We start from the raw sequence: 9624 nt of genomic DNA, 5'->3' as shown, positions 1-9624 counted from the left end.
GCAGCAGCCTGGAAAAGGTTGAGGCCGTGATGTCTGCCCTCTGAGTATTCATTAACAAGCCACTCCCCGCAGTGTCAGCTTTGTTCAAATCCTCACATTTGAGGAAACTGCTCTGAGGAGACAGCAGATACCTAGTTAGGTTCTGGGCAAGAGGAAGGTGAAGCCCAGACCAAGGAGCCTGACTCAGCAGCGCACTCCCACACTCCCTGCGGGGCCTGTCCCTTCACACACAAACAAGCACACACTCAGCACGTGTGAGGGGCTGGATGCTCATGGGCTCCCACAGGGCCAGAGTGAACAATATACTTTCATGTCCTAGAAGATTCCAGCTCTCCGCATGAGACCCACATCCTCTCTGGGGCTGTCACTCAATATCGGGGAAACACTGGTTCAAGGAGAAACAAGGGCCACATTGTGTGGGAACAGCAGGCAAGCCCTCCTTCCGAATCTGGCTGGGAGCCCACTTCGCCCTCTGAGCAGGCTCTGCTCTGTTGCCTACATGCTGTTTCCTGGTGGCCAGTCAGAGGTCAGACCGCAGCCATGATATCATAGGAGAGAGGTGACCCCAGCTCTTGGAAGAGATGCTCAGGGAACACCCACATAGCTGGGGTCCTATTTGTTTTCCTAACCCTGCAAGATGGTCTGCCCCACTGTCTGTCACCCGGCCTGTTCAACATGCCCTGGGCAACCTCAGCTTAAAACCCAAATCTGGGGGGCCTCCCTGGTGACGCAAGGGGTTAAGACACACCTATGAAGCCGTCAGCCAATGCAGCACGAATTTGATCCCTGGTCAGGGAGCTGCCCACATGGCGCAGCAGACCTTTCCTGTCTCACCCCACTGCTCCCCTCAGCAGTGTGCTTTGGTCACTCTACCTGTTCTGCTCCTTGCTCTAGCTCTGGTGAATCCTCTCACCCTCCACAACTCTGGCCTGTACCCCAGTTCCTGTATACATAAATAAATCAATCTTAAAAAAAAAACCCAAAAAACAACCTGGGGCCTCCCTGGTGGCTCAAGGAGTTAAGACATAGCACTATACGGGCCTCCCCAGTGGCGCAGCGGTTGAGCGCTGGGTTGCGAGGCTGCCCGCGGCCTCTGCAGCGCTGGTTCGATCCCCGGCTGCTCCCCGGCCACCGGAGGAGGGTCCCACATGGCGCGCAGACCTCTCCTGCCGCCCGCTGCTCCCCTCAGCAGTGTACTTCGGTCCTTCTGCCTGCTCTGCTTCCCGCTCTGGCTCTGGTGAATTCTCTCACCCTCCCGCGCTTCTGACTGTACCCAGTGCTTGTATAAATAAATAAATAAATTAATTAATTAAAAAAAAAAAAAAAAGACATAGCACTATGAAGCTCTCCGCAGCCACTGCAGCGCAAGTTTGATCCCCAGCCCGAGAGGTGACCCACATGGCATAGCAGACCTCTCCTGACTCGCCTGCTGCTCCCCTCAGCAGTGTATTTCAGTCAATTGGCCTGTTCTGTCTCTGGTGAATCCTCTCACCCCCTGCACCTTTGGCCTGTACCCCAGTTCTTGTATGCATAAATAAATCTTTAAACAAACAAACAAACCTTACTTAGGGGCGATGAGCTCAGAGGTGCCACTGCCATCAGTACTGGTCACTCCATTGGGACAGGCGGCTGCCAAGTCAACTTTATTCCTGAACTTGAGAGACGTGGGCTGGAATTAAGTTGGGGGAGCTGGGAGCCCAAGCCCCACTTCTCTTCTGTGATCTCTGCACTGTCTCCCCACGAGGCCTTTAAGGTTAACACAGGAAGCTCCCCTGCCCTGAATTACTGCCCCGGGTTTCCCAACACACACGCTCAGAGCAAGGCACGCTCTCGGAACAAGGTACTCATTCAGCTCAACAAAGGGGCAGGAGCTGCAGTCAGCAGACTCCCTGGCTGGCCTGCGCTCTTCTGCTGGGTTTTCTGAATTGTCAGATGGTTTGTTTGCTGCCCAATGGGATCAAACCCAATGCTGCCCACATTCCTTCATATTCTAGAACATCGTATAGTCTCTTACAGTCTCTAGTAGCTCTAGTATTCTATCATTTCAGAACATGCTGGTGTGGAGCTGGGGGAGGCAGCAAGGGCCACAACAGAGGATGTGCCTAACACCCCAGGTGCATCTCCACAAATCTGACCTTGGGACCAGTTTTCACAACCTGGCCTGGTGGCATCTGCCTGTTATTTTCTTCCAAGTACAGAGCCTGGTCAGCACCTATGCGAGGGGTGCAGGAGTTGGTCAACCCCCAAATGAATGCCAAGAGAAAAATCACTAAATGGAGCCGAGATGCCGGGTAGCACAAACCAGACGAGGGGTGTTGTGTTGGGGTCGGGAAGGGAAGGCTTTTGAGGATCTCAGGGGGGGAAATTTTAAAAATAAAAAGCCATGTCATTATTTAGCATGTTTCAAAAGGAAAGAGGACAGGCTGTGATCGTGAGCATGGGGCGGGGAGTTGGGGGGGAGCAGCAGGGAGCCTGCTTTTTCACATGCAGGTGCCCAGACAGCAGCACCAGGCGGCTTGTTCTCACTATGCAATCAGCAGCAGAGCTGGGCTAATGTTGGTGCCCAGAGACAAAACAGGAGGTCTGCGCTGAGCTTCACCTCCCAGTCCAAAGAGGCCCAGGCTCTGGTTTTAGGGAACTAGACCACAGCCACCAATACCGCAGATACTAAGTCTCCCCTACCCTAAGCCCAAGCCAATATCCTAATCTTTCAACTATAAGAAACAGCCACAGAAAACCATTTTTGTTTCCTTAAGAAAATAAATATTTCCAGGAGATTAAACAAAAGTGTAGGGGCTAGACAGGGGCAAGAGGTGGGGTCAAAGCTTTAAATAAGCTTCGTGACTCTCCTCCAGGAGTACCAGCTAGGGTATTAGGGCCCTGACTGTACCCCAATGTCAGGCACTCAAGAGTCCCTGTCCTCCTCGAGGGCTGCACTAGCTGTCCTTTCCTTGGAGGTCATGCCGTGTACCGCCGTGCTGGCCGTGAGGCCTGGCTGGCCCCAGTGACGTGGGGTATGGAATTTGGAGGCTCTAGCCAAACCAGGCTTAACTCCCTGTTTCGATTTTACCTGGGAAGAAATCAGTCAAGTTCACAAAATGCCCAGTTAAGATACTCAGGCACAGGAGAGCTGTATACTCGGGACCAGCTTTTCATATAAAAAGAATGAGGCCAAGCCCTGGTCTGCTGCTGCAGGAAAGGCAAACAGACAAGTCTGGCTTCTCAGCGCCGCCTGAAGGCCCGTGATATTCTCCAGGCGTTGGGCTCCTCGTAGCGGTTGTACAAAGGTTCCAGACGCTGCTGCTTCTTCTGCTTGCTTAGTTTGGTTGGGTCGGAGACCTTGAAGAAGGCTGGAGCAAATTCCACAAGCCAGCGGGGGTCGATGGTGGTGACCTCACGCATGTACTCCTTTGTGGTCAGCACCAGCTCGTGGTACACCACCCTGAGGGAAGAGAGAGGCTCAAGCCTCAGAAACAGGCCCCACACCACAGTACCTGGTCCCTGATGGGCCTCAACTGAGCTTACATCTTACCCACTTACATTCTCTGCCTTACCCTTCGGGAGACTGCAGTCTCTGTTTATGGTGACGACAGCCCAATACTGAGGCAGCTGCATACCACAAGAAAGCCGTCAGGATAATGCATTCTAGTCCTGGTACTGGTTCTAGTTAAGTGACATGAGCCAATCACTACCTTCTCTGGAGCTATTTCCTGGAGGGTAGTTTTTCAAGTTGTGTCCACAGAACTCCAGGGCCCTCAAGAGGAGTCTCAGAGGCTGCCACAAGGGTGGGGAAGGCCAAGCAGACAAGGCTCTACATCTCTAACCCTCCTTCTACCACAGTGGCACAGCGGCTTTAAATCAATTTTATACAATTTCATACAAGGGCTGGAAGACTCCAATTTTTTAAATGCCACTTAAAAAATTTTTTTTCTTGGGCCTCCCCGGTGGCGCAGCGGTTGAGTGCTGGCTTGCGAAGCTGTGCGTGGCCTCTGCAGCGCCGGTTCGATCCCCGGCTGCTCCCCGGCCACCGGAGAAGGGTCCCACATGGCGCGCAGACCTCTCCTGCCGCCCGCTGCTCCCCTCAGCAGTGTACTTCGGTCCTTCTGCCTGCTCTGCTCCCTGCTCTGGCTCTGGTGAATTCTCTCACCCTCCCGCGCTTCTGACTATACCCAGTGCTTGTATAAATAAATAAATAAATAAATCTTTAAAAAAAAAAAAAATTTTTTTTCTTAACCACTTCACTAGATGATCTCCAAGCTCTTACCATTACATTTATTTCTCTCAAAAGGGCCAGATATTGTGTCAAATTTAGACTTCTGCTGCTCCAGAAATAAAAGCAACACTAGAAGTGCTGGAAAGACACCACACAGAGTGCACTGATTTACAGGTGCTCTCTGCCCAGAACAGCCCGCCCTGGGTCCTGCCCACCTACCATTCCGGCTGCCTGTTGAAGAGAGCACTGGAAGGATGGATGTAGACCACCTGCTGGTCGATCAGTGTCCGGTAGCCCTCCTGTGGGTCTTTCTTGGCAGCGTTGCGGAAGAACCCACTGCAGATGGCCTTCTGCACTCGGACGGTGGACTTGCCACAGGAGACCACATCCAGTTTGTGTCTGTCAGGAGAATGAATCAAAATGGACAAAGAGATGAGCCTACTCTGCTTTCAGAGGTTCTATCTTCCCAAATGACGGAGGCCAACACTCCCATCTTGGGTCCTCAGAACAGGTAGCAGGACCCTCTTTCCAGCCCTGTGTACTACAGGGGTAGCTTCACACAGTGGACAGGACAGGTGCCACAGGAGCCAGATATTTAATTCAACTTGACCAGTAACGCTCCAGATGCTTGTAAACAAAGTATTTTTCAGGAACTAATAAATTATTTTCTTCTTGGGAATTTTTGAAGTGATTTTTAGGGACACCCTTCCCTGAGGAGTATAAAAAAAGACAGAAAAGCTGGAAGAAGGGTTATGTGAGGAGCAAGTGTACAGGTGCCTATGGCTTCATAGGTACAGAGACAACAGACATGACATTCAAGGAGGTTCAACCCAAATATGAGAAGTCACCAGATGTTACCTATCCATTATGCCTAACATCTGCTTGCGAATGTCCTGGGCCCGGCGCAGGGAGCGAGCTTGTATAAAGTTCTCATAGCACCACGGGTTGGAGAACTTGTTATTCTTCCAGGAGTTATACACAGCCAACAGGGTGAGGTGGTCCCCTTCCGTTTGGTGGAATTTGGCCTTCTTCTGATCCGCAAGGGCTTGTTTATCCTGCCAAGCAGTAGGACAGAGGATCATTAGCCACCCAACTACTATTTTTTTTTTTAAGATTTTATTTGTTTTTGCATGAAGAACTGGGGTGTAGGGCCAGAGGTGTGGGGGGTGAGGGGGTTCACCTGACAGAGTGAGGAGCAGTGGGTGAGACAAAAGAGCTCTGCTGCACCATATGTGGGTTAGCATCCTGGCTGGGGATTGAACTCAGGCCACTGCAGAGGGCATCACAGTGGTAGGGCTGAGACTTAACCCCTCGGCCACCAAGGAGGCCCCCACCCAACAACTGGCCACTCCAGGAAGCCCTATGTGGCCCTGTCAAGTGTCCATATCAACCACTTCAGCTGATTTCACTCAACATCACTGCATCCTTATCTGAAAAAGGGTGTGAACTCCCTACCTTGGGTCTGTAGAAGACGTTCTGCACAGACAGCATGGACACGATGGTCAGCATTTCTTCACTGCAGCCCAGGTGCACAGACATGATCAGCATTTTGCACAGCATTGGCTCCAGGGGGAATTCTGCCATCTACAGGGAGAAGAAGAAAGTACAATTGCTTCCCGTGGAAGACCCATTTGAACTGGCCTGTGAGAGACACCCTCCGGCCAGAGTGGGAAGCAGACCACAGGAAGTTTACCAGAGCATGACATGGGATGCCTGTCTTTATTAGAAGAATGTTGGTTTTTTATCTCCCAAGTAAACCCCAAAGGAATGCATGTGACCAAGAACATGACCACTGTTGAGGCAGTCAGCTTTTAAAGTGAAGGTTAGATTCAATTATATACCTTGAGATAAAAATCTACTGTGGAGAGAATTCCTTTTTCTGTAAAGTACTTTTTAAGTGTTAGTGAAAAGCCCAGGTTAAAAACAGGCATCTGTAATTGTACTCAAAGTTTGTCCAGGGCCTCAGTTTGATTCTGTACAGAACAAAAAGCAAGGTTGGCTAGCCAGGGACTCTCCCCCAGAGCACCAGAAGTTAAGTCTGTCTCCTACCCTGCGACCCAGGCGAGTAAGGAGGCCCTCGTCATCCAGGGCCCCCAGCGTGTACAGCTGCTCCATGGCTGTGATCAAAGTCTCCATTGGTGGTGCGTCCATGAAGTCAAAGGACAGCAGGTCATTGATACCCATGGCCTAGGAAGGGAGGGAGAAAGCAAGTGAAGGCAGGCTCAACCATGCAGTGTCAACATGGAGGAAGACTACTTGTCACTCTCCTGTTTCCTCAACTGCAATAAGGGAGCCACCAGGCAAGATTAGCAATAACTTCCAGGTTCTAGGTCCCACAAAACCCAGACTATTAAAAAGCAAATGCTTTCTGGGCCTCCCTGGTGGCGCAGGCGGTTGAGCGCAGTACTGTGAAGCTGTCTGAAGACTCTGCAGTGTGGGTTCAATCCCCGGTTGGCCGCGGAGATACCCACATGGTGTGGGCAGACCTCTCCTGTCTTGTCCGCTGCTCCCCTCAGCAGTGTATTTCAGTCAGTCTGCCTGTTCTGTTGCCTGCTCTGTCTCTGGTGAATCTTCTCACCCTCCCGCACATCTGGCCTGTATCCCAGTTCTTGTATAAATAAATAAATCTTTAAAAAAAATTGACAAAGGACTTAAATAGACATTTCTCCCAAAAAGATAAACCAAGGACCAACAAGCACATGAAAAGATTCAACATTACTAGTAATCAGGGCAATGCAAATCAAACCCATGAGATACCACATTAGACTCACTGGGATGGCTAAAAAACAGAAAATGAAAAGAACTGGCAAGATCAACAAGAATCCCCACATATTGCTTTTGGGAATGTAAAATGGTGCAGTCACCGTGAAAAATAATTTGATGATTCCTCAATAAATTAAACACAGAATTAAATATGATCCAGCAACTTCATTTCCAGATATATATCCAAAAGAACTGAAAGCAGAGACTCAGATACATGTACTGACGTTCACGGCAGCATAATTCACAATTGCCCAAAGGAGGAAACCACCCACATGTCCATCAAGGGGTGGACAAACAAAATATACATGATATACATATATAATAAATATGATCCACTCTTAAGAAAGAGATGAAATTCTGACACCTGCTACAACATGGATGAATCATAAAAACATTAAGTAAAATTAGTCAGATACAAAAGGATAAATATTGTATGATTCCACTAACAGCTGGATGATGAAAAAATTCTAGACATGGTCTAGATGGATGCATGACATTACAAAGGTACTTAATGCCACTGAATCTACATTTAAAAAGGCTGCAATGGGGGCCTCCTTGGTGGCGCAGCGGTTGAGCGCTGGACTGCGAAGCTACCCCATAGCCTCTGCAGCGCAGGTTCGATCCCTGGATCCCCGGCCACCGGGTGAGGATCCCACATGGCGCGCAGACCTCTCCTGCCGCCTGCTGCTCCCCTCAGCAGTGTACTTTGGTCCTTCTGCCTGTTCTGTTCCCTGCTCTGGCTCTGGTAGATTCTCTCACCCTCCCTAGCTTCTGACTGTACCCAGTGCTTGTATAAATAAATAAATAAATCTGTAAAAACCAAACAAACAAAAAAATAAAAAGGCTACAATGGGGGACCTCCCTGGTGGCCCAAGGGGTTAAGCACTGCACTATGAAGCAATCCGCAGCGTCTGCAGCCCAAGTTCAATCCCTGACTGGCCAGAGAGAAACCCATATGGTGAAGTAGACCTCTCCTGTCTCACCCACCGCTCCCCTCAGCAGTGTATTTCAGTCCGTCAGCCTGTTCTGCTCCCTGCTTTGTCTCTGGTGAATCCTCTCACCCCCTCCCCTACATCTCTGGCCTGTACCCCAGCTCTTGTATGCATAAATAAATAGATGTTAAAAAAAAAAGGTTACAATGCTAATTTGTTGTGTATACAATTAAAAAAAATTAGCTTAACTGTTTCTTGTATAAATCTAGGAAGTGCCTGGTACCCTGATCCTGATACATGGTATCAGGGACATGAAGATGACTAAGATGTAGTCCCTGCTCTCAGAAGTCACAATGGTGAGCGACATGGACACGGAACCATGACAACCCAGTGCAATCTGCGTGCCTGGCAGAGTGGGTATTCAATACACTTGCTAGCTAATTGGATGAATAAAAGAAATGACTGAATGATGACTATCCAAGTGTGTGTAATGGGTGCTGTGGGAGGACCTAAACTTGCTGTCCTCCAGTAAAGTGATCGTGACCATAAACACAGCAGGTGTTCAGTAAATGCCCACTGGATGAATAACAATGCAAGGAATTAGGTTAACAATCAGTAAGCACTGTGCCAACTGCCTTTACCTGCATATTCTCATTTATCTTCACATTAGTCAGTTATCACCTGCCCCACCCCATCCCTGCTCCTTGTAGAGAGGATAAAGAGCAGAGTGTCAAGGAGATAAATTTGCCAAAGACACATGGCTTAGAGTAGAAGTTTGACCCACAGATGTCTCTCTGTATGCCCTGGAGAGACTGGAGCAGGTTTTTTTCTGAAGCTATGATTTAGCCTCTTTTACAATGACTAAATAATAAATGGCAACTGGCACTCTGCACCAGTAAAGTGCCAGGGCTCCAGGGTAGCATCAGTGTTGGGGCAGAGGGGGAGGATGCCATCATCTGGGAAATTACTCATGCAGTTCCCCTTGCCAAAAGAGAATGAAGGTCCTCACCGGGGACTGAAAAGCAGTGATTCAGAATGGAAACCAAGCCCCCATGGGGCCAGTCTGAAACCTGTACTGACAGTTCCCTGTAAAGTTTTTGGATTGGGAGTTTTGCTTCCGTTGTAAAAGATGAAAATTGGACTTGAAAGCTAAAGGGGTTAAGGGAAGTGAGTTTTTCCCCAGTTTGGCACCGATTAGATTTCTCTAATTTCCTTTTAGAAACTGCTCCTAACTAAAATCTCTTACAACCAAATATCCTGCTGGCTCTTACGGTTAAGAAAAAAATGTGTGTTCACGGCAGACATGCCAAGTTAGTCCCAGACCCGTGGTGGAGAGGCTGTGATCACAGCCACTTACATTTTACTCTAAGGGACTGCTTGCATGAGGTCACTGATGTATTGAACAAGGTTCATAAAACTGAGATTCACTGACTAAAGCCATAAGATTGGAACCTTTCACCAATCCATTCTAACAAGTCAGTGATGCCTACCTTAAGAGAGAGCACTGTGCTTGCTAAGTTGGTTCTCTGGATTTCTGGCACATTGGTGGTCAGCATCTCATCTCGGTAGGCACGCTCCGTGTACAGCCTATAGCACTTTCCTGGGCCTGTTCGGCCAGCTCGGCCAGCTCGTTGTTTTGCCTGAGCCTAGAAGGGAAGGGACATAACAGTAAAATAAATATCTTTTAAAAATAGCTTAACAGCTATACTGAGGAAA

At 49.1% G+C, this 9624-nt stretch overlaps 1 protein-coding gene across 3 annotated transcripts in view; it reads right to left on the bottom strand.

The window, feature by feature from the left end:
- Positions 1-3222: 3222 nt before the first annotated feature.
- DHX8 (DEAH-box helicase 8) overlaps positions 3223-9624 on the bottom strand; it is a gene marked incomplete at both ends in the record, with an annotated part of 28851 nt that continues 22449 nt past the window's right edge. For all 3 annotated transcript variants that reach the window (XM_084236897.1, XM_084236896.1, XM_084236898.1), the window contains 6 exons: positions 3223-3442; positions 4433-4612; positions 5072-5268; positions 5669-5797; positions 6263-6400; positions 9399-9554. In XM_084236897.1, coding sequence (XP_084093023.1) covers positions 3223-3442; positions 4433-4612; positions 5072-5268; positions 5669-5797; positions 6263-6400; positions 9399-9554 — 1020 coding nt within the window. The remainder of the gene's footprint in view (positions 3443-4432; positions 4613-5071; positions 5269-5668; positions 5798-6262; positions 6401-9398; positions 9555-9624) is intronic.

This window comes from Talpa europaea, assembly GCF_964194135.1.
Source record: "Talpa europaea genome assembly, chromosome: 7".
Classification (NCBI taxonomy): domain Eukaryota; kingdom Metazoa; phylum Chordata; class Mammalia; order Eulipotyphla; family Talpidae; genus Talpa; species Talpa europaea.
Note: the sequence above shows the minus strand (reverse complement) of the source record. Positions and strands in the feature narration are given on the sequence as shown.